The sequence below is a fragment of the Sarcophilus harrisii genome, chromosome 2 (genome assembly GCF_902635505.1).
Source record: "Sarcophilus harrisii chromosome 2, mSarHar1.11, whole genome shotgun sequence".
Classification (NCBI taxonomy): Eukaryota; Metazoa; Chordata; class Mammalia; order Dasyuromorphia; family Dasyuridae; genus Sarcophilus; species Sarcophilus harrisii.
The window spans coordinates 568,281,249-568,307,217 of NC_045427.1; the positions used below are offsets into that span (position 1 = coordinate 568,281,249).

At 34.8% G+C, this 25,969-nt stretch overlaps 2 protein-coding genes across 5 annotated transcripts in view; one reads left to right on the forward strand and one right to left on the reverse strand.

Moving 5' to 3' along the window:
* Positions 1-25,969, reverse strand: part of LOC105749254 (guanylate cyclase 2G-like) — a 64,852-nt gene that overhangs the window by 13,121 nt on the left and 25,762 nt on the right. The window contains exons 12-18 of the mRNA XM_031949358.1: positions 25,136-25,207; positions 17,786-17,954; positions 16,884-17,039; positions 13,626-13,803; positions 12,039-12,179; positions 10,804-10,996; positions 5,920-6,094 (exon numbers count right to left, since the gene is read on the reverse strand). Coding sequence (XP_031805218.1) covers positions 5,920-6,094; positions 10,804-10,996; positions 12,039-12,179; positions 13,626-13,803; positions 16,884-17,039; positions 17,786-17,954; positions 25,136-25,207 — 1,084 coding nt within the window. The remainder of the gene's footprint in view (positions 1-5,919; positions 6,095-10,803; positions 10,997-12,038; positions 12,180-13,625; positions 13,804-16,883; positions 17,040-17,785; positions 17,955-25,135; positions 25,208-25,969) is intronic.
* The window catches only part of ACSL5 (acyl-CoA synthetase long chain family member 5), a 101,825-nt gene continuing 94,421 nt past the window's right edge, over positions 18,566-25,969 (forward strand). For all 4 annotated transcript variants that reach the window (XM_031955847.1, XM_031955854.1, XM_031955848.1 and 1 more), the window contains exon 1: positions 18,566-18,769. The gene's annotated coding sequence lies outside the window, so the exon portion shown is untranslated. The remainder of the gene's footprint in view (positions 18,770-25,969) is intronic.

The window sequence follows — 25,969 nt, forward strand, 5'->3', positions numbered from 1 at the left end:
TTTTTAATCCTAATGCAGGGAAGCATATCTGACCTCATATATATCATTTAGATATGTGGATAAGATCTATGACCAGAAAATGGCTTTGAAAGGACAGACGTTATATTTAAAAAAAAAAAAAAAAAAAAAAAAAAAGATTAGGAAAGAGGAAAGGCAATGTAGAATTTTATATTTTTCATTCATATGAATACAGTTATCTGAAGAAGGGAAGCACGGTAGAGAACATTTAGGTAAAGACTAAGGGACGAAGAAACTATATTGTTATGGGGATATACTATAGGTTAATTAGACAGAAAGAAGAAATAGATTCGTTTAGGAACTACATCACAGGCTTGGAATGTAGCCATGATATAATAGCATTTTGGGAGACCTTAGATAGCTAGAAGTTTGATAGAATTCTCTCTGCTAAAAGCAGAGAAGCTAATAATTCTTCATTTTGCTTTTAATGATCAAACAGATCCTTAATGATTCTCTATCCTACAAAAAGGGGAGAAACAAAGGGAAATTCTATTTTGGATCATGAAAGAACTGGTTGCTAGTGTGGAAATGATTGGGAACATAGAAGGAAATAACCACTCTAATCTTCAAAATTCTTAATAGAAGAATGGAAACTTGAGTAGAATCTGAAAAGACCTTAGATAAATAGAGAATAGGTTTTAAAACATTCTAAGAAAAGATAAGTAGGATCCTGTGCATAAAAATTCTGTATGTCACACAAAAGGGAAGGGCAGTTCCCCAGAATGAAATTCTGAAGATACAAAGAGAAACAATTCTAATAGGGAGGGAATTGCAGAATGAAAGTGACATAGATGCATGGAGGTCACAAAATACTTTAAATTTAATTCAAAAATTATCTTAAAAATCATGTACAGAATATGGAAGCAAGAACAGTTAATAAATAAAAAGTAGGGTATGGTCCTATAAGAAAAGTCAGGAATACTAAGATTCAGAATGAGCTGAAACTGGAAAGAAAAGAGCTAGTTCTGGGGGGAGGGGTGTTTGTTTTTTAGCTATTTGGGGCAGATGGTGGGGATCAAAGAAGGAACAGGAGAATAATCTCCAAACCAGAAAGAACAAAATGAAAATAATTAATAATATCTAACAGAAGAACTGGAGGCAGTAGGTTGCTCAGTAGATAGAGCATTGGGCCTGGAATAAATAGACCTAAGTTCATTTCTAGCCTCAGATACTTATTAGCTATGTGACCCTAGATAAGTCACTTAACCCAATTTGCTTCAGTTCTCTCATTTGTAAAATAAGCTAGAGAAGGAAATGATGAGCCACACCAGTATCTTTTCCAAGAAAACCTCAAATGGGATCAAAAAAAATCAGATACAACTGAAAAAAGACTGGCTAGCAACAACAATACAAGATAAAAATAAAGATAGTAACAGAACACCTACCAGCCTTTGATGAGTCCACGACAACCATCCAATTAACACATTTCATGGCCCTGAAAGAATTGGCATATATGTACGCAGAACTGTTGCCAATGAGTTCTGACATATTTTTTCCTCTTCTCTTATTTGGAGAATAAGAGAGGTATTACAAGATTGATGAAAGGCAAATATTGCTCCAATTCTCAAAACAGGAAACAATTGGAGCCTTCAAACTATACATCAGTGACTTTGATTTTTCATTAAAAATTAGGACAATATATTTAAAAAATGGTTAGTGAACACTTTAAAAAGGAAGAGATTATTATAAAAATCCCATGTGGCTTCATCAAGAATAGATAAGCCAAGATGTATTTTTTATTGTGACATGATAGTTATACTGATAGATCAAAGGAAGCTATAAATATATATTTTGCTTGATTATTAGCAAGGCATTTAATAAAGTTTCTCTTGTAATGCTTTTGTTCTACTCATTCTTCTTCCATTACTATAGAAGTAAGGAAGGAAATGGAAATAATAAAGTTTGGCTACCTACTGGAAGAAACAAAAAGAGAAGAGATATAGCCTGAACTTTAAATATTATGAGAGACAAGGGGCTTAAAGGAAATAAAAAAGAGCAGAGAAGACAATAGTACTAAATACTAAACCATTAATGACTAATATTTTAATCTTTAATTAAATTCATTTATGATTTTCTTCCCTAGTTCTTGATTCTATGCCTATAAGTAAAAAGAAACAAACTACTACAGATCTGCCTACACTGTTGTCAAAATCTACAAAATTATATTGAGCAGCAGAATTTCCCAGTGTGGCCAAAAACATATAATTGGAAAAAGTTTAACAAAATAAAAATGCAATATCCTATACATATAGACTTTCCTAAGTCATTATCCAGTTTGTAAGGATCCATTTCTTTTTGAGTTTTGTATTTGTGGTCTACACCACTAAGGAATGGTATCACTGGGCTTAGGAACAAATATAAGATTCAATGAAAAGGTAGTTTCCCACTGGATTTAAGATATAGAGCCATTCTGATTGTATAACTCCACACCAACCATGACCCTGACGTTAATGAAAGGAGCAAACTGCCTACAAAGTGATGGAGATTTCCCCTGAGTTTCCTATGATTTGGAATAGAGCACCAATTCCTTTTTGTTGGTTTAATAGCAGGGTGAGTGTAGTACTTCCCTTTGCCTGCTCTGTTTGGTGAACAGACCTAGTTTAATGCCTCATAGCACCATCTGGTGATTAAATTATTTTTGTGGAAGATAGATTTATAACACACAAAAGAACAATTCAATAGCTTTGAAACTATCTAGACCCAAAGATTATTCATTAGTGGTTTAATGTTTAATATTAATTTAGAAAGTGAGTTTCCATGTATTATATGAGGATCTGTACTATTTAACATTTTTATTAATGACTTGAATAAAAGCAGAGATGAGATACTTATTGATTTTGTAGATATTAGAAAATTTGAATGGATAGCTAACATAATGGATGGCAGATTCTGAATTCAAGAAAAACTGGACAGATTAGAGCATTGAACCAAATTGAGTAGAAGGAAATTCATTGGGGACCTCTATAAAATCCTTCACAAGTTGAAAATAACAATTTAAAAAAGGTTCATTTAGATAGCAGGTCATTTTTTTTTAAAATATGATACCACCACCACCACCACCACCACCACCCCCGCCCACAAAAAAAAAAAAAAAAAAAAAAAAAAAAGCACAGAACTGAGAAGCACCGTGAAGGAAAGGGAGGCTAAGAAAGACAGTTCTGTTGCACTCTCCTCTGGTCATTTAAGAACAAGAATATTGAGTTCAATCATAAATATTACATTTGAAGGATAATACTTATCAAGTATCATCATCCAATTCAGCAAAAGGTCTCAAGATCATGCTGCATGAAAATCAAAAAGAAATCAGTATATTTAGCTTGAACAAGACAGAATTTAGCAGAGAGAAAACATGAGAGCTGCCTTTAAGTATTTGATGTGTTGTTATGAAAATTTTTTTTAGATTTTTTTTCTGCTTGTCTTCGGGGGAAAATTAGGAGCAATGGGATAGAAATTGCAAAGAAGTTGATTTGATCTTATAAAAAAAGGAAAAACAAACTCACTTTTTCATAACAAGAACTATTTAAAAATTGAATAGGTTACTTCAGGTGGTGGTGGTGATGGTGGTGGTAGCGGTAATAGTGGTGGTATGATCATTTTCCAGTGAAGCTCTTTTAAGTTTGGACAATCACTTCTAAGACATGCTGTAAAAGGGACTTTTATACAGACAGATGTTTAATTAGATTACCCCTTAGGTTCTTGCAGCCTCGAAATACTGTGATGCAATTAGTTCAGTTATGTGACTTTCTTCAGAAGAAAGAGCAGGGAAGATGGATGATTGCAGATTAGCACCATTTAAGATACAGGCAAGAAATTCAGTGAGTTGGCTAATATCACAAAAGTGGTCAAGACTGGCAAGGGAGCAAAGTAGTTCAGAGATCACATATTGGGAAAATAGAGAGGAATGGAAGAACTAGAGCTAACAAAGAGGGTAAGATATAGATGTAAGAGAAATAAGAAAAAAGGTAAAAATGGAAAAGCAGAGAATTCTAAGCAGAGAAGAGAATTTCAAAGTTCAAAATTCCAGAAACAACACAATTTCAAGTAATACTGACAACTAATTATGATAAGCCCTGAGGACACCTGAGGAGAAATCTACATGAAGGTTATGAGAGGTGATGAGGTTGATAGACTGGAAATTCTGTGCTTTCAAAGGGACATCAATGTATTTATCAAAATACCTATCTTCTAAGTGCAGGGGTTTGAATGAAGAAAATTGTTAGTCAAGTACATTAGATAAATGCAAAATATATGAAATAAATATCAAAAATACCCTTGTAGCTAAAGTAATGCTAAAAATTTTAGGGAATGTCATGGAAAAGATAGCATCTGGGCTGAATTCTGGATGGCATTAGGGATTACTAGAGAGTAAGAAAGAAAAACAACATGGGGGAAACAAGGTCATGTATAGGAAATGTTATGTTAGTTTTTTTTAGAAAATAGGAGATAGGATTATGGGAAATCAGTCTAGAATTGGAAGCTAGAATCAAATTGTGAAAGGCTTGGAATGTCAAAAGAGTCTGTATTTTATCCTGAAGACAATTGAGGACTACATAAGTTTCTTAAGTAACAATGTAATATGCCTAGACCTGTGGTTTAAGAATATCAATTTAGCAATTATATAAAGACTACATGGTAAAAAGTGAGAGGCAAGGAGACCAATTAGGCTATTGTAGTTAAACATGGTAAAGTCTTGTGCTACTGTTTTGGCCGTGTGAGTTGAGAAAATGGACAGTTGTGAAAGATATTATAGAAGTTGAATCAACAATAATTAGCAATTGATTAGACATGATGGACAGGAGAGAGAAAAGTCAAGAATGACTCCAAGTTTGTGAACATGAGTAACCAAAAAGATGGTGGTGATCTAAAAGTCACTAGAAATGGACAATGTGTTAGAGATCAAAAAGTAAAGTAGAATCAGAAAGGGATATTGCTAAGGCCTTTGAAAGATCCCATGCTTCTCCTTAAAATAGAACTCATCTTTTTAATTTCAATATTCTCTTGGTGATATTAGACTGAAAGCCATAGAATCATATAGCATACAAAAAACTGAAATTGTGGATCACCCAAAGGGCAATGAGGAAGTACATGCTGGGTATGACCAGGTTATACAATATCACAAATAAGAACTTATGAAGGAGAAGCAGACTAAAGGATGTCAATGAATGAATGAAAAAAGCTGATCTCACAGTGACAGCAAGGGATAAATGCATGGAGAGCCTTTGTGCTCAATGTCAAGTGAAAAAGTCTCATCTTATTGGATGGACCTGCTGTGGCAAACTTAATGAAGGATTCAGACAAAAGTCACACAGGATAGGTAGGCACGAATGTGTTATGGGTTGCATTGTTGGAGGGAATAACCACATAGATGAGATCATAGGTCCATTGGAGGAGAATGAGAAGGAGGATGGTAATGTTGATGGTAATGATGACACTGAGGATGATTAATTATTTTTTGGCTGACCCCAGAAGGCAAAACTAGGATCAGTGGGTGGAAGTTGCATAGAATCAGATTTTTGATCAGCTTAAGGAAAATTTTTCTCATAATTGGAGCTTTATAAAAGTAAAATAAACTGCCAAGATAATAAGCTGTTCATCTCTGGATATTTTCAAGTGGTACCATTAATTAGATGTTTGACCATAAATAAATGACTTCAGTTCTCCAGACTCTCAATTTTCCCATCAGTAAAACAAAAAGATTTGACTACATGATCTTTAAAGTATCTTCTTGTTTTAAATCCTATGATTCTATATACTTGCTCTATGTGAAAGTTTTTTTAAGGCAAACTGATAGCTGTGAGTGATGTCACTGAATTAATTCTAAAAGTGGGGAATGGTAGAAATAAAGTGGCATTGTAAAAGCTGCAGTATTCTGTGATTATATATATATATATGCATACCTACCTGTATGCAGGCCAATCCGAAGCTTCAGTTTTTCCTCTGGCATATGTCCAATCTTAAAATTGACCATAGCATTGAGGAAGCACAATGACATCGTAGCAATTTCCTCCACATGTCGGATTCCATTGCGAAGGGGGAGACCACTTGCCACCATATAGGCGTCACCAATGGTTTCAACCTGAAAATAGGATTTTAAAATTTTAACAACATGATCCCACCCCCACAAGCAGAAAATTAGAAATTGAATGATGCTCCCCACCACTGCCAAAAAAATTTCTTCCTTTTTCCTGGAATAATTAAGCAAGAAGAGATTTTAGATATCATCTAATCTAACCTATTTATCTTATATATAAGCAACCTAAATTCTCAACCAGAGAAGTCATTTGCTCAAGATCATAAAGCCAGTCTGTGTCCTCCCTGCTTATCTAACTCTTATACTTCCTCTACACTCTCTTTATAAATTAGATCTGCCATGAAACTTTTCCTGGACATTCATATCTTTAGTCATCTCACTACCTTTCATTTTACCTATATCAATTTTTTTTTTCAATTCAAAAGACATATTCAAGTACCTATTAACTTTGAAGGCACTGTTTTGAATTCTGGGAATAAAATGAGTGTAGAATACAAGCACATATACATACATACACACATACATACATAGAAATAATTGTTATTAAATGAGTGAGTAAGAGAAGTCAAATGGAATCCAAGAGACTTAAGGAATAAAAGATCATTTTGAACTGGGAAGATTAAGAAAGATTTTATGAAGGAAATGAGCTAGGTTTTTAGTGATGGAAAGAATGTCAGTGACTGATGACAAGGGTGGAAACTCAAGAGATGGAGGACACAATACATGGATAGTGTCAGGAAATACTGAGCCGTTTGGTTGAGATATAGAATGGATACAGAGAAGTGCCACGAAATAGAGTTAGACAGGATGATTTCAGAAAGGCCTGGAGAGACTTAAACGAACTGATGCTGAATGAAACGAGCAGGGCCAGGAGATCATTATATACTTCAACAACAATACTATATGATGATCAATTCTGATGGACCTGGACATCTTCAGGCCAAATCAGTGAGATGAGATGAACCAAATCAGTTCCAATGGAGCAGGAATGAATTGAATTTTCCTTATAGAAATTTGCTTTCTGGTTTTTATTCATACATACATTTCTTGACTAGTAACAACTTAAAATGTGATCCCTCCCAGAGGAATTTGCAATAACCCAATTAAAGCCTTAGTATAAAAGGATGAGCTTTAATGGAAAGGAGGATTTGGAATAGGAAGGGAGGTAAGACAGATTGAATGTGAAGTTCAGACGTACAAGGGAGAAAATCACTTAATCTGGTGTGCAAAAGCCAGTCAGTTAATAGGCCATGTCTAACATCAATTGATATATACTTCTGGGAATGCAAACTGATTTTAATATCATTCCAAACAAAATATGATTAGGAAGATAAGTCCAATAAATTAAAAATCACACTCTTTTTGAAGCTGAATAAAAATGATCTGAGGGAAGAACACTGTCTTTGTTTATTTTCATTTACATAGATAACAGAATTAATGGTTAAGAATATTAAAGGGGATACATCCTTAAGCTTTGAGTCACTACAATAAAAGTCAGCAATATTTTATATCCTCCTACAAACAGAATACTGTTCTGATAGGATCGCTAATCTGTGTCAGGGTTCTTCACCTAGTGTTCAAAGTAGGCCTGCTCAAAAAAATAGATTAGGGCTCAGAATTTGTAGTCATTAATGCAGCAGTTACTGACCACTATCACTATCTTTCCCTAGTCTTGATGTCCAACACTTCAGGCAATCTTCTGTGTGGTCTAGCACACAGTATTTTCCTAGTGATCCACACAACACAAGGGAAGCACACAAAGACAGGGATGGAAAGTCATCCCCAAACACCAGAGTTCTGAAATTATACTGCTTCAACACAAAAAGGTACTATCTTACTCATTACTTCTATCTCTTTCCAGCTCAAACACTTCTGCTATCAGAAATACACACAATCCTCTCTTTATGTAAATGAACCATTCTGAAGACATCTAGACAAAGCAATTTTTATGTAATGTAAACTTACCCCTACTTACTTTGTCCACTTAGCTTATAATAACAAAAGCATACACAAAATACCTTTATACAAGTCATAAAATATACAGAGATGTAGATCTGGTAAATATTGTACCATGATAATAAACAGAATTATGAATTGAAAGGTAAAGTTTATGATGAAGTATGCACAGTACCGGACAGCAAACTTAACATAGATGTGAAGAATATTACCCCTTCCTCACTCAATATACCTTGTCACTGGTGGTTGGCCATGTGACCTTTTTTTATGAAGTTATCAAGAGATGGTTTGTATAATGGCTCTCTTCCTTGCATATCTGATGAGAGCAAGCCAAATTATCCTCAACTACTCTATGAACTTTTAAATTTTGAAGTATTTGAATCCAGTTTTTCAATACAAGAAAAAATTCCACTCAGATGACAAAATACTTCTGCCAACAATTTCATTGTGAACCTTTTTAGTTTTACCTTGGATTCCCACAGCTTTCCTTTCTTCTGTAATCTTTGCAGCTAACAGCCGAATCAGATGCTCATTAAACAGTTCTTCTCCATGGGACTCCATCCACTATTCCACAAATTTTCATCCACTTATAGTTCCAATTCTTGTGCTAATTTTACAATCTTGTTACTCAGTGCTTCAAAATTTTCACTTTTTTTCAAATTCATGGAATTTGGGAAAAACTATAGGTACAGTTTCCAGACTCTTCTAAACTTTCTTTATATATGTTTCTGTTACTGTTTTCAAAATTCTTTACATAAAGTTGGATTTGTATAATGTAAATTTACATAAAGCAAGAACTGTAAGTATGTTGGAATAGCTTAAAAATCAGTAGCAACCAACCTTTCAGTATCCCTCTCTCCCTCCTTCTCTTTCCCTTTCTCTCCTCTCTTTCTTTTTCTCTCTCTCCCTTTCCCCTTCCCTCTCCCTCTCCCTTTCCTTTCCCTCTCCTTTCTCCTTTTCTCTTTCCCTAGCTAAATTTTTTTTAATATATTTAATTTTTTTCCCTAGTTACATTCAAAACTTTTTTTACATTTGTTTAAGATTTTGAGTTCCAGGTTCTCTTCTTTATCACCATCCACAATTAAGAAACCACGTGTGAAGTTGTATTAAACAAAAGTCAAGTTGTGAAAGAAAACATACATCTCCCACTCTGATGAAAATAAAAACCCTCAAGAAAAATTAAGTTAAAAAGAAAGAAAGAGATAGAGAAATAGAGAATGCTTCATATATATTCAGATCAAATCAGTTCCTTCTTTGGATGTGGATAGGATTTTTCATCATAAGTCCTTCAGAGTAGTTGCAGATGATTGTACTACTGAGAATAACAAAGTCATTTACAGCTGATCATCCCAGAACATTGCTATTATTTTGTATACAGTATATTTTACTTTGTTCATGGAGAACTTTGCAGGATTGTTTGTTTTGTTTTTTTTCCTGAGAACATCTTGCTCATTATTTACCAGAGAACAATAATATTCCATCACAGATACATACCACAGTTTGTTGAGCCATTCCCCAATTGATGGGAATCCTCTCCATTTCTAATATTTTTTTTCCTGAGAAAAGACCTACTATGAATATTTTTTGTACATATAGGTAATTTCCCTTTTTTTTCTGTTTTTATTATCTCTTTTGGTATTCACATTTAATAATGATGTTAGATCGAAAAATATGCATGAATTTGCAGCCCTTTGGGCACAGATCATACCTTTTGATCCTTTATCAATTGGGGCATGATTCTTTATTTTTTGCAAATTTAACTCAATACCCTCTATGTTTGAGAAAAGTTTCTCTCAGTTTTTTAGATATAAATAGCCACTACTATGGTATACTACTCCAGGATATTATTTACCATGTCTGAACTTCACTTCTAAGTCCTTTCTTATTATGGAAATAGCATGTGGTTCCCCTAGCCCCATTCCACATACATACTTAGACTAAGATCCCAAATATTTATCCTGTTCTATAAAATCAGGAAATACAAAGTATCAGTACTTAATTCAAAGAATTGTTGTGAGGAACAAATGAGTTATTTGTAAAATGTTTAGCACAGTGCCTGACCCATGGTAGCTACTTAATAAATGCATGTTCTTTCCTTACTTCAACAAAGTATAAACCTGTCTACTCTCACCATTCAACATTTTTTGTCATTTAGTCATTCTTTCTCCTGCCAAGGGTGTGTGTGTGTGTGTGTGTGTGTGTGTGTGTGTGTGTGTGTTTATGTGTGTTTCTGCCCTCATTTCTTCTTTTTATCCCTCATGAAATGAACTTTCATTGTACCTGGACATTAATCATAGATTCCTTCAGAAACATCACATGAATAATTAATTAAAAATTCAGATTACACCTCATATTATCATTTTTTCTTACTTAGAAAAGTTAATTATCACTCCCATAAGCATGCAAACCATACCACAAGATCTAAGTCTGGTCTTTAAAAATAAAATAATCTGTGTCATCTCTAGACTGGAGAGGGGTGTGATTAGCCTAAAGATAAAAAAAGATCTTGGCTAATACAATGTTAAATCTCTTTCAGAAACAGTTTCTTTCTTTAAACAAAAAAAAAGAAAAGAAAAGTCAGGACTCAACTGATATGACTTGACAAGCATAAACTTCTCTTATTAATCTTCTTATTAAGAAATTAAAAAGGTCAAATAAGGAGTCTGACAAGAAATGTCTCTGACCCGGAGATGGAGAGCTCACCCTAACTGCGGTCTGCCAGTGGCTTCAGGCTCCCATTCATACTATACCAAAAAATAGCAAATATTTCCTTTCAATTTATGACTGGGGTAACTCACCTTGTAGACATCATATGTTTTAATGATATTGTCAAATAAACTGTATAGGTCATTGAGAAGACCCACGACTTGCAGGGGAGTGCTGAGAGAACACAGCTTTGTAAATCCAACGATGTCAGAGAAAAAGATGGTCACAGAATCAAAGTGTTCTGGCTCCACAGATCTCCCCGCTATGAGCTGCTCCCCTATGAAGCTGAAATGGGAGTTGGGGTGGGGATGGTATGGGGGATGGGGAGATTTTGTCATAGAAATGATCTTTTCTTTATCTGCTTTACAATATATCCACGCTGCTTTTTAACCTCTGTGATACTTTATACACATACATCTCTTGTATAATGGATTTTTTTGTCTAGTTAGTAATTATAGAGGAAGTCTATCCATAAGTCATCCTCTCTCACCATGGACGTTTGAAAATGGGACTTTTAACAAAAGACCATTAAAGAGAAGCAAAGTATTTACAGAAAAGCTTTCTCTGTAGACTTTCTCCTGCTGGTTGCATCCCTTTTGAAAGCAAAGGCTCATTTTCCAGTAATGGAAGATAATGTGACAATCTAGTCACATACAGGAAGACAAATCAATATTTTTGTTTTGATCAATCACACATAAATCTATATTCCCAGGTTCTTTTGTTAGGGCAACAGGGAAAGAGATTTTAAATGAAAACACACAAAAGGAGACATCTTTGTCAACTGCTAACATAGCAAGTTCATATTTGATAAATAAACAAAAGAAAGAAGGTCTAGATTAGAACTTCCAGTCCAGGGTATATGCTGCAGAGAGCCCAGAACAATGAATACACATTTCTGTGTATGGAGGGACTAATGACTAGACTTATGAAGCTAGACTACCATCTAGTGGCAGAAGTCATGCTATGGGGTTACTAATATAGAAAAAATAAATCTACATCACAGGACAAGTAACTCATAAAATCATGGATCAAGTACTGGAGAGGACCTAAGATGATAATAATAACAATGTACATTTATATGGGATTTTAAAGTTAGAATTATTTCCCTTCAAAAAAACTGTAAGATACAAACACCCAAGTTTTAGACCAAGGATTCTTTTCCCATATTCCTCTTTTATTTCTATCCTATACCTAATGTCCTTGGCTTCCCTACATGGAGGGGTACAATTAACATTTTCTATTTCATGAAGTCTATTCTATTCCACTTAAATGAAAATATTGATAATTGGGAAGGGCACAATTCTGTACAAGCTGAGCTCATAACTACCTGGGCAACATGGTAGATAGAAGCTTGTCGATCTTTTTCTTCTCTGACAGAAGCTGTGTGGTCCTCTCCTCCACCACCTCTTCCAGATGATTGGCATATTTTTCTAGCTTGTTCACCATGCTATCCAGGATGCTCACATGGCTTTGAAAGGATTCAAATGGTAAGACCTTTGCAAAGAAGTCAGTGATCCCAGGGAAATCAAGATAGCATTAACACAATCTAAGAAATCAATTTTCCCTTTGGGGTTTTCCAAATGTGGTAAGTACAATGCTACAGAATATCAGAAGGTATAGGATTCAACTTCTGCAATCATGAAATTACTTTTTATCTCTATGATGCCTTCCATCTCTATCATCCTATTTGTCCAGCTTCTTTTTGTCGGCTCTCCCAACCAAAGAATTTACCAATGAGACTTTAACTGCTGTCAGAGAATTTGTACTTCCACTTTGAAAGTAGCTTCATTTCTGATCATTTTTATAGGACCTCATCTATTTGTTTCCATAGTACTTACCTATGCAAACTACCTATATTTAGGGTTCCTATACTTTCAGATCTCAGGTTTATAGAATATCAATGAGACTTTAACTGCTGTCAGAGAATTTGTACTTCCACTTTGAGAGTAGGTTCATTTCTGGTCATTTGTAGAGGGCCTCATCTATTTGTTTCCGTAATACTTATCTATGCAGACTCTCTATATTTGGGTTTCCTATATTTCAGATCTCAGGTTTATAGAATACCATTGATACTTTAACTACTGTCAGAGGATTTGTACTTCTACTTTCAAAGTAGGTTCATTTTTGGTCATTTTTATATTTGTTTCCATAATACGTATCTATGTAGATAACCTATATTTGGGATTCCTATACTTTCAAATCTCAGATTTATAAATTGTTTCTCTTTTTAAAAAATAACAAAAATCTATTTTCTCTTTCTTCCCTTCTCATTTTGTGAAAAGGAACACATTGTAAGAAAATTCTGATCTCTCCATTGAGAAGTGGGTGGTATGCTTTATTTTCAGTACTCTAGAATTGTCATTCTTCATTGTGTTAATCAGACTACTTAACTCTTTCAAAGTTGCTAGTCTTTATGATGTTTTTTGGACATTTTTTTTCTGACTGTATTTGCATTCCCTTGCACATTTCTGGGCACATAATAGGCACTGTATTACTGCTTGTTGATTTAACTTGTTTTCCTGGTTCTACTCAGAGTTGTGGAGCTTAAAGGGACAAGAAAGACCATTTTTATAAAAAAGGAGACTAGGACAAACTTATCTAAGATAACAGAAAAGCTAGTGGAAGAGTCCAAATTTAGAACTCAGATCACCTAGTTTCCAGGTCAGTACTCTTTCCACTAGCTCCTTGCCTGCCTATGGCTATTATCTAAGTGAGTAAGATAAAGCATAAAGTTGGAGCAATTATCTTCCAGCTAAGGAATCTTAGAACTTGGATGTTCTAAATTAATTGTTGCTATTCTAAGGTAATAGACAACAATCATTCCGTATGAATCCTTTTATCTAAATCTCTACTGATATTTAGTTTTTAGAATAGCTCTGTAAAATACCAAACAAAAAGTTAGAATTGGACTCACCCTTCTGGGTTGGCTTCTCTTAAGATTCTCTTGACATGGGAGAATGTTGGTCTTTTCTCTGGAGACTCATCCCAACAATTCCTCAACATGACTACAACTTTCTCACTACACTTTTCCTTTGACAGCTTTGGTCTCAGGGGAACAGCAGCAGTTGAGTCTTTGATTCTATTGATGATTTCTGCAATTCAGTTGGGTGTGGATAATTATAAATCTTGGGAGTTTTACTACCTTATTTTAAATGATTTGTTATTTGAATGACATTAATCATCAGATTTGTTACAAATTGAAGGCTGAGTACCTCAAATATTTCATCCCTCCCTTTATCATCAGGCAGCAATAGGAATTCATCTGTCCTGCCTTGCCTCCACATAAATCCTCCCACCCCTATGTAATCTATACATCTAATTTATTCATTACTCTAGTCTTACTTTCATCCTTAAAAGTCCTAAGGATGATATAAAGTAGTTGGATCTTTTCCAAAGTTTCAACAAATTTATTCACACTACCAATGTTTTCTTGTAACTGTTTTATGATATGATGACATGTATAATGTTCCACCATGATCCCAAGCAAATTTATGATGTGACATTTTCTTCTACATAGCTGCCATATTCCTTCTCTTTAAAGGGAAATCAAATATTGGCTGAGTGAAGCAATGTCTAGAGTTTTATTTTCTTTATTGTGGCAATTGATTTATATGTTAAACTTTCTTAGGAAATGAAAATATGACAAAGCTTATTTCAGATTTCAGGCTTATAGAATACCAATGATACTTTAACTGCTGTCAGAGGATTTGTACTTCCACTTTCAAAGTAGGTTCATTTTTGGTCATTTTTATATTTGTTTCCATAATATTTATCTATGTAAATTACCTATATTTGGGATTCCTATACTTTCAGATCTCAGATTTATAAAATGTTTCTCTTTTAAAAAAAATAACAAAAATTTATTTTCTCTTTCTTCCCTTCTCATATTGTGAAAAGGAACCCATTTTAAGAAAATTCATAGTCAAATGAAACAAATTCCCACATTGGCCATATCAAAAAAAAAAAAAAAAAAAAAATATATATATATATATATATATATATATATATATATGTATGTATGTGTGTGTGTAGCATTCTACACTGAGGAATAATCCATTCCCCATTTGGAGAGATAGCTTATTTATAGAGTATGTTCAATTGTGTGCCTCATCTTCTTTTAAGTTGGTTTCTTTCTACTAATTAGTATTGATTTTCATCCTAAATCAAGGATCTGATTGTACAAAGTTAACAAGCATTTATTAAGCATCTGTTACGTTCCAAGATACAAATAAAAACAAGAATATTCTTTACTCAAAGAGCTCATATCTAAGGAGAAACAGCATACAAACCACTATGTATGTGTAAGATACAGAAATGGTACATTGGAGGTATTGTTAGAGGGAAAGCAGGACAATGGAGAAAAATGGGGAAAGGATTCTTAGAAGTGGTGGCATTTTAGCTGAGACTTAAAGGAATCCAGGGAAACCAGAAGGCAGAGACAGGAAGGAGAACATTCATATGGGGGTACAGCTAGTGAAAAGGCACAGAGAAGAAGTAGAGCGTCTTAAATGAGGAACATTAAGGGGATGGATCACAGAGTACATGAAGCAGAGGAAAATTTAATAAAACTGGAAAGATTAAAGAGAAGATTTTGTATTTTCTCCTAGAGGTAACTGGAAGCCATTAGAGTTTATGAACTCAGGAGATGACATAGTCAAACCTAAGTTTTAGGAAGACTACTTTGGCAGCTTGGAGGTCCATAGACTGAATTGGGAAAACACTTGAAACAAGGAGACCAACCAAAAGACTGCTGTGATATCCTAGGCATAAAGGAATGAGGACTTTCACTTAGATGGCAGTTTCATTAGAGAAGGGAATGTCTGAAGCAGGATTTGAACTCAAGTCTCTCTATCTACTTTACTTACTGGGCTACCCTGATACTACAGTATTCCTTCCCTTTTCTAAAGAAGTTACCACCTAGATGAAGGCCTTCATTCCTTATCTGCAAAATAAAGATAATAATAGCCCTATATCCAAGGGTTATTGTGAGTACCCAGTGAGAAAACATATGTAAAGCACTTTGCAAACCTTAAAGTGTTACACAAATATTAGCTTTTTAATAGTGAGTTGTTATCATAATACCTGGGGGTATGGTTTATGTTTATTGAATACTAGACTATTAGACACATTTGCTTTGTGTAATAAACCTATTTTTTTCCACTGATCAATCTTTTTGTTAATACCAAATTGTTTTAACGGTAACTCCTTTGTAGTATATTTTGAGATATGATACTGTTAGACTCCTTTTATTCCCATTACTTTTCATTATTTCACTTGAGATTCTTGATCTTTTTTCTTCTATATGAATTTTGTTATTATTTTTCCTCTAGTTTTGTAAAGTAATACTTTGATAGTTTAATTAGTGAGGCATTGAATAAAATAAATCAAATATTGTCATTTTATTATATTGGCTGATCTGATTCATGGACAATTGATATTTTCTTCAATTATTAAGTTCTGCCTTTATTTTTATAAACAATTGTTTGTAGTTGTATTTATATCATTTTGTGAAAGAATTTAATATACTCTTTTTCCTTAAGATGAATCTTAGACTCTATCTTGTACATGAAGTCTTTCCTGATTCCCTTAAATGATAGTGTCATCCCTCCCAAACTCCCAAACTTCCTCTATGTGTGTCTATTTATTAACTTTATATTTATGATATGTGTGTGTACCTATTGTTTCTTCCATTATAAAGGTATACTTCATGCCAGTAGGGATTGTTTGATTCTTTGCCTTTGATCCCTAGCACTTAGTAGAGTCCCCTTTACTTAGTACATCCTGCTGCTATGTACAGTACCTAGCACTTTATAATTACTTGTTAATTGATTAAAGAAAAGAAAAGGAAAGAAGAAGAGGATATTAAATTCAATAAAAATTTTAAGTTTCTATTTTATGCAAAATATTGTGTTGGAGGCTTACAGTAGCATAGGAGTAATAAGAGAAAACATCTATTCCCTACTTCCATTCTGTTGATTGCATTAAACTGTTATACTTTAGGAGCTAATGGTTGTATAAATTCGATTCACTTCTTCCTCTCTACTTATTGTGAACAGCATGTTCCTACACTTTTGATTTCCTAGTTAAGTATTTCAAGAGACAGAGCAATAAAACAAGAGCCCAGATGTCCAGAAATGGGAGAAAGAAAAATCAAAAATCAGGCAAGCTTTACCTTCAGCCTCCTTGTTCAGGTCTTCAAAGGGCCCACATTGATTGTTATAAATAAGTTCCCTCATTAAGATAGCAAAACTATAAACATCTCCTTTCTGGGTGCCATGAGCTGAAGGCTCTTCCAGTCGTAACAGCTCTGGGGCCGTCCAGTAGAGTTCTGTAAGCCAAAAAGGAAATCATTATGGAATGACTGACCTACACTTACTCAGGAGATTCTACAGCGATCTTTTCTTGAGGAAAATATGATAGGGAAAAAAACAATCTGGCAAGAAAGAAAAATAACTCCATGCTACAATTTAAAATACATTAAGGGAAGCAATTAATTGTTCATACTGTCTATCCCATGATATCTCCCATAACTCCCAAGCATTCTGAACAATTCTCCCAAAGCCACACAGGATCATTTCATCTTCAGCTCCATTTGTCATTCACACATTTCCACCCCAACCCCATTAGAATAATTTGTTTATAGAAGAATTGATCTGAGCTTTAGGGAGGGGGGTTAATACAGTGTCCATAAGTTATTTTCAGGACTGAATGAGAGAAAAAAAATCTGGTCTCTAGTCCTGGAGCACTATCATTATTAATCAATTAAGAAACAAGCATTTTAATTCCTAGTAAAATTCTTGACTGATTAATGAAGCATCTAGAAATCACATCTAGAAAACAAATGGTGATCATAGAACTTCAATCTTCCATAAAAAAAAAACATAAAACATTTGCACTTAGAGAAGGCCATTTTCTTATCCTGGTGATATCAATCATATTATGGCAGCCAACTTAAGTCAAACAAATAGGAGAGGGCACACATATACACTGTCTTGTAGAAGGCAGAGATGGGAGAAAACAGCAACATCCTACTACCACTCTGAATCCACAGGATGCCCAAATTCTGTGAATTACCCGAGTACTCAGTATTTTTTTCATTCTTTGATCTAGACTTTCTTCCATGCTTCAGTTCCCAAAGGCCAAATCCAGATAGTTTCACCTGCATTCGACTATCAACTAAGCAGTTGGAAGGTTTCAGGTTGCCATGGGAGTTCAATGGGCTTTTGTGGAGAAACAACATTCCCTGGGGTGTAGAAATAAAACATAATCAGATGTACCCAAACAAGAAAATGACAGAGGAAATACAATATCTCCATTAAGAATGTTTGTTAATCATCAACACGATTCTTTCACTAAAAGGGAGCAACACTAAGAATTACCACTTGCTCTTGTGGTTCTAAGGACCATTAATCCTTATCATTTACTCTGCTGTCGTGCCCTCCAGAATTTTGAAAACTGCTATCTACCATGCCATGGAACTCTAAAGTTCTTTGGGGCTTGTCATTTTCCATGTAGCTGAACTTTTATGCATCTATTGTCTCCCACAAATAGAATGTGAACTCTTTGAGAACAGAAACTCTCAAGAGTTTCTATTTGTAACGCATTTGTGTTTTATTAGTGAGTAAACTACAAAATAAATAGAAAACAATTTTATGAACAGGGAGAATATTAACCACTAAGGGGATCAGAAAAAAACCTCAGGTAAGAAGTCACCCTTCAGCTGAGCATTTTAAGACACAGAGATGAGTGGGGACACTATTAGAAACATAGAGGAGAGCCTATGAGAAATAGAAATAGAATATGGAATGTTACACACAGGGTATAGTGAGTGGTTCAGTTGGCTAAACTCCAGAATGCATGAGATAATGGTCTAAGAGGAATTTCAGAGTTGAGATGATGTGAAGTGAATAGTTATGGCTGATAGAAAGAGCAAGGGTTTGAATATCCATAAGTAGCCAGTTGAAATAGAATGAAGGTGAACATCACAGAATTAGAAGATGGATAATTGATGAACCGGGAGGCAAGGATTTTGAAGGGACACCCACATATTTGGCAAAGGTAAAGGTCAAAAGGCCACTAGAAGCCAAGTTCTGATTTCCTTGAAAAAATAGAATGACCTGGGAGTTTCTAAATAACTTAATGAAATGGTAATCTTTTTTTTCCTTCCAATAGGATATAAACTAGCTAAGGGTAGGGATTCCCCATCCCCCACCCCAGTTTTGATCTTTCAGTTCTCAATAAATCAACAAATATGTATTCAGCACCCCTACACCAAGCAGTATGTTAAGTACTAGAAATACAAAAACAAAAATCAAAATTTCAAGGAGTTTCTAATCTAGCTGGGAGGGACAACATGTGCATATTTATAGGTAAGATAATTTAGGGGCTCAAAAGAAGGAACTAGTAGCTGGTGGGAGCTTTAAGAAAATCACTATGACAGTAGTATGGCAGATAGGTTAAAATGAGGAGAGCTAACAAGAAGCTCAATTAGCAGTCTGTGGCAGTGGTCATAATAAGATGTGATGGAGGCCTGAAATAGGGTGACCACTGTCCTTAAGTATTGTATTGTATTTGAAAGAGCTTGCAATGTGATTATTGAACCCCTGACAGTGTTATTTAAAAGGTTATGGAGAAAAGAAGTTCAACAAGCCTGGAAAAAGGCAAATGTTGCCCTAATTTTCAAAAGAGATAATTGAATATGCAAATCATGCAAACCAGTAAATTTAATTTCAATTTCTGGCACATATTATTAAAGAAATTGTTCCTGAGCAACTAGAGAAAAAAAGAACAGTAATAACAAAGAGCAAGCCTGGTTTCATCAAAAACAGGTCATGACAGACTAATCTAATTTCCCTTATTAAGAGTATCCCTGATGAAAGCTAAAAATACAGTCTACCTAGGGTTTAGTGAAGCATTTGATAAATCCTCTTAGACTTGTTCTTGTAGAAAAGATAGAGATGTACACTACATAATTATTAGATGGTTTTGAAACTATGAATTGGCTGTATTCAAAGAGTAAGAAGTGGGTAAAGTAGAAAGAATACTGAGTCGAGAGCCTATTTAAGTACCTTCTCTACCATTTATCATATATGATGTCAAGAGAAGTACTGAAGCTTTCTGTGCCTCAGTTTCCTTATCTGTAAAAGGAGGGATTGGATGGAATGATCTGTAATGTATCTTCAAACTCCGTATCAATAATCTTCTGAGTAATTATTGACAACTTCAAAGGAAGCCTCTATTCGAGAGTTTCACTCATCTCCATATTGCTCTTAACATTTTTTACTAGGGACATGAATCAGGGGAAAGGAGGCACATTGTTTCTGTTATTCATTCCTTTCAGTCCTGTCCAAGTCTTCATGATCCTCTTTGGTCTTCTGTTATTACTGTTGTTATTGTCATTTGCCAAATATACTGGATTTGACATTTCCTTTTCCAGATCATTTTATACATGAATTAACTGAGGTAAATAGAGTTAAATGACTAGCTAGTCATATGATTAGTAAGTGTCTTAAGGCTGGATTTGAACTCTGGTCTTCCTGATATCACCTTGCTGCCTTAAAGAGGAAATACTCATCAAATTTACTAATAACACAAAGCTAATAGGAAAAACTGCCTCTAAGCAACACAGTCAGGATCACAAAAAAATCAGCTAAAACAATAGATTGTGGAAAAAGCTCAGAACTTGGAGTTAAAAAAAAACTGAGCTTATTCATTTCTCTGATACTAGTTGTGTAACCTTGGGCAAGTCAATTAACTTTTTTGTGTCTCAACTTATCTGTAACCTGGGGATAATAACACCTATCTTGCGAAGTTGTTGTGAGGCTCAAATAAATAAAATGGTTTTGAAAACCATAAAGTACTATATGAATGCTTGTTAATTTTAATCATCATTATTATTATCATTATTAGAAAAATTTTATCCTTGGTGTTCTGGGCTGAGCCCCCAGTAATTGGTTCAATATTGGAACAAAATTCATGTCATTGAACAAAAGATTTACTTAGTTAGCTACAGCAGGAGAAGGCTCTTCAACAAGGCAATGCATTGGACACCCCAAGTTGATTCAATTGAACAAAGGTCCTTTGCCTGAGTTGCCCATCTTTTTGTTCAATCAAGCATCAAAGCACATGTGGAGCTTCTTTATATATATATACTTATTCAAGTATTATCAGATAGTTTTAAAACTATTAATTGGCTGGACTCAAAGAGTAAAAAATGTGATAAAGTGGAAAGATTGGTCAGTCAAGAGCCTGTTTAAGTGCCCTCTCTACCACTTACCATATATGATGCTAGTTTACATGATTAATAATCTTATTACCTGAATAAGTGATATCAATAGCCTGAGCCTGTAGTACTCTGAGTCAACCACATCTCAATGCCTTTTATGGAAAAACTAGCCTAAATTACAAAGGGGCAGAAGTTAGGATAATGCTCCTACCATATATATATGTTCAGAAAATTTATTTTAGGAAGGTAAGAGATGAAAAAGATATGTCTGAACAATAGTTTAGTTGGAAACTGAAAATGCGATATGAATCAATAATAGTGAAAAAAAGATACTTGGGTTTCATTAAGAAATGTGTAGTTTATAGATGCAAGGAATTGATTATCTTACTTAGTCTCTACATCTGAAATGTTATGTTTGGTTCTGATACAAGTCAGACATCATCCAATGGTAGCAACCAGGAAACTGAAAGACCCCACATTCATATTTACGAGAACTGATTAAAGGAACCCAGTATATTCATGTAGCCTGGAAAAGGCCAAAAGGAAAGGAAATGCTAGCTATCTTCCAGTACTGTTCTTGAAAAGGCATAGCCTGGAAGAGAAATTAGATTACACTTTTTCTGTCTGGCCCCAGAGGGCAGTATTGTATAGTGCAAAGAGCGCTGGATTTGGCTCCAGATCTGGATTTGAATCCCAGCTGTGTCATGGCCAAATCAGTCTCCCAAGTATTCGGTTTCTTTTTATGTCAAATGAGGAGGTTGGATAAGAGACTCCTATAATCCATCTATTTTGAAATCTAGGACCCTACGGCAGAACTACTAAGTAAATGGAATTTGAAAAGAAGTGAATTTAGGTTTAAGGTCAAAAAGGAAAAAAAAATTAATGATTATAATTATATTCCCCCCCCCTCCCAAAAAATGGAATGGGCTACCTCAAAGAATGGGCTCATCCTCACTGATAGTCTTCAAAGCCTGAAGGGTCTCTGGTCAAATGTATTTTAGTAGAGATTCTTTGGAGGATATGGCGTAGACCAGACAACTGGATCACTCATTCGGTTACAAGCAGTTATTAAGCACCTACTATGTACTGGACACTGCTATGTTCCTCAAAGAAAGTCCCTTCAATTCTAAAATTCTGTGATTTTCTTGGTATTTTGAATGGGAGGAACTCCTGAACAAAACAATGAATATGAGAATGAAAAAAACTCTTCTTAGAAGATAATGACATTAACTTGCTAAATGGGAAAAGCAACATTTATTTGGCAGGTTGAAGGCTTTTATTTTCTTTCTTCAGTTTTCAGAAAGCAAGCAAAGGCTAAAGGAACATATTGGTTTTTCTGAATGAGGACTAAAAAATGATCAAGAGGAACAAGATAAAAATGAGCAAGAAGTCTGAGGAACATGGTTCTTGATCAAAACATTTGGATGTGCCCAAATAGTCACATCATGAAAAGCTTGCCTGTTTCCCTCTCAGGTTGTGAGCTTTGTTCAGTTCTTCCTTTCTGTCCTTGCTCAAAAGACAAAAAGAAGCTCTGATTTTATTGGGTGCTTACATAGCATGGATTCCAAAGTGCTGTCAAAACCCACTGATATTCTGATGTTTTTTTTTTTTTTTTCCCAAAATGACCTGTGAGAACAAACTGTCTCTGTCACCTGTCTACTTTCACCATGGGTAACTGCTTCTATTCTGTTTTTTTTTTTTTTTTCCTTAATTTGATGCTGTTAATAACTCAATTGGTACAAAGCCAGATCTAAAACTTAAAGCCATTCAGTGTCAAAGGGGGACATTAAAGATTGTCTCATCCAACTACTCCATTTGAAAAATGAACAAAAATGCCCAGAGATGGAAGTGATTTGTCCAAGAACATTGCATTGGACCCAGGTCCTTCAACCCCAGTCTTACGCTGATTTCAAGCTCTTTTTCACTCTTTCAAGAAGATGATGTATATAAAATGATATACCCTGAGTGATCGTGTCTTTCAAGGAGCAATCTTTTATATGTCTTGGTGGGAGGAGGTCATATATTCATGGAACATTCAATGATTATTTCATCCATTATGTCCTTGCAGAGAACTATGACATTGCAGATATTTAATATGAGTTGTACTTCTATGTTCAAGTGCACCCTTGTGGTGTTCGGAGCCCTGGCAAACTATATTATATCGGATATCTCCTCCAACAATTATTTTAGGAGAAATTAAAGATAAATGATATTTAGGACAGCCTCTGAGGAGAAAAGATATCAGAATAAAACAGAATACAGAGTATGTAGAATGAAGGAGAAAAAGCTGTAGTGGTCTAGGAGGAAGGAATATGATTACACTATTGTGAATTTTAGGTCTTTTTTTAGTACCAGTTGGGGAAGCCATCTCTTTCTTCTTCATGAACTACCTCCCTGAGGCACTGTTTTTAGTGAGCATCATATGGATGGAAAGATGGAAAAGAAATCAGGAGACTTGCATGCAGATCTTTGCTCTACTACCAGAATTGTGATTTTAGGCAAGTCACTTCTTCAACAAACATTAATTATGATGAAGACATAGTGTTAGATGTTGAGGGTATAAAGAAAAGAAGAGAGCCCTGCCCATAAGGAGCTCACATTATACTGGAGGGATGAACTGAGAAAAGTAATAAAAAGTACAATACAAAGTAATTTGAGAGGGGAGCAAGCAGTGGTAATTGGAAAGATCAGGAAGGCTTTTTGGAGGAAATGGCACCAGAGCTGAGACTTGAAGGAGGAAAAGGACCCTAAGAGATGACATGAGGTAGGAGTAAATGGGGACAGAAGGTAGAAAAATAGAATTTGGGAAATAGGAAAGAAACCAATTTGTAAATTTGTAAAGTCCATGAAAGAGCATAATATGAAATAAGGAGGGAAAGGTCAAGGGGAGAGAGTAAGACTCCCCCTTGAATGTTGGGCTAAGAGGTTTATATTTTATCTGAGAAGAAAGATCATCCAGGGCAGCCACGTGGCTTCTCTTGCTCTGTTTCCTCACCTAAAAAGTAAGGTGTTCAACTAATTTTTCTTTAAGCTCTCTTTCTTTTCAATTAACTATTAATGAAAGCACTGTATAAGGCAATTAAAGAAATATAAAAGAAACTGGAAATATCATTGCAGTCCTTGAAGAGAAGAGGGAAGGGAATAAGCATTGCTATTGCACCTACTATGTACCAGTCTCTGTGCAAGCACTTAAAAAATATTACTAAATTTGATTCTCGCAATAACCCTGGGAGGTAGATACTAGTATTATTTCCATTTTATAGTTGAGGAAACTGAGGCAAAAAGAAGTTAAAAGGTTTCTCTAGGGTCACATAGCCATTGTGTTTGAGACTATATTTGTTCTTCCTAACTCCAGGCCCAGTGCTCTATCTACTGTGCAGCTGCCTTTAAAGAGGGCTTCATTGGGGAGAGTCCATTCCCCTGAGCAGTATTTAGTCTAGCTCTCAGATTCCATGACTCTGAGATGGTGCAACCTTTCACCATTCAAGAAATAATCTCTTGGGTTGGAAGTAGCAGATGTAAGGGAAGAAACTACTAGAAAATATTTCCTATTTTGAACAGTGTAATAGATTTTTTGAGAATATTTCAGCCAGGAGAACATTCCCATCTCTGGCTCTTTTTTTTTCCATCTCTAAAATGACAAAGTTAAATTAGGTAATTACCAAAGTCGCTTCCAGCTCTAACAATCTATGAATTTATAAACAAAGAACCTGAGTGACTTTGGTGAAGTCATAGTAGATAAAGTTTCCAAGATACTCAATAAGATTTGGTATATCAGGAAAGGGGACCAAGATATGTGAACGGTGTGATTTGAATTGGAGCCTACCAATCAAACAAAAAGGCAACATTAAGTTTCCCAGTGGGTATCTCTTCAATAGTTTATAATGGATTTCAATGCAGTTAGGCAATTGGATGAAATTACAAAGAGCCAACAGTGCGATGGGTCTTGGAACCATTCATTCTTGTGGTTGTCCTAAGTTACCTTCATTATAATTAAATTTCATTTCATACATTTAAATTCTGCATTGCAAGCCAATACACATGTTTAGAGTTAGTTTATTATACAACATAGTACTCATTCTGTCAGTGTTTAGCCAAGGCTGAAGAAATTTATAAAATGTGTTTATATGTGTGGAATGAATTAGGGCATAATTATTCTTTACCTCCTTTGTTAAAAAAAAGATCTACCTGATACTCACATTGACTATGTCATATGCAAAAGATAGCTTGAATATCCAATCCAATTCAATGTCAGAATTTCTTAGAACGTCCTGAAAAACACAATTATTCAATAACACATCCTACTGTGACTCAGTCTGGAAACAAAATGAAAATTCTTATATTCTAAGACATATCTACAACATGGATCTCTTTGTCCATTTAGGTACATGAATATCCATATGTAATGTACTTATACAGATGCATAGATATATACATCTATATATGTACATAAAATTTGGGTCAGAAAAAGCAGAATCTGGCTCTTTAAGATGTTTTATTTTTAATAGAATCATTGTAATATAGAGCAAAAAAGTACTGCATTTGGAGTTACAAAATTTTATTTTGATATCTATTAGTGGCGTGACCTGAGATTGGATAACTATATGAGTATGAAAGTCATTTTCCTTTTCTATAAAATGATAATAAGAATATGTATACCCTACCAAACACACAGGATCATTGTGAAGAAAGTACTTAATAAATAATATAGTACCACATAAAGGAGAGGAAAAAAAAGGGAAGGGGGGAGAGAGAAAGAGAGAGACAGAGACAGAGAGAGACAGAGACAGAAAGACAGAGACAGAGACACAGAGAGAGAGAGACAGAGAGACAGAAAGACAGAGACAGAGAGGGGGGAGGGAGGGAGGGAGGGAAGGAAGGAGAAAGGGAGGAAGGGAGAAAGACAGAGAGACTGAGAGACAGAGACAGAAAGAGACAGAGACAGAAAGACAGAGACAGAGAGAGAACCCTAAAATGATCTGGCTACCCTGAGAAACTTCCTTGCTAGAAACAATTAATCCCTATTAAAGAAT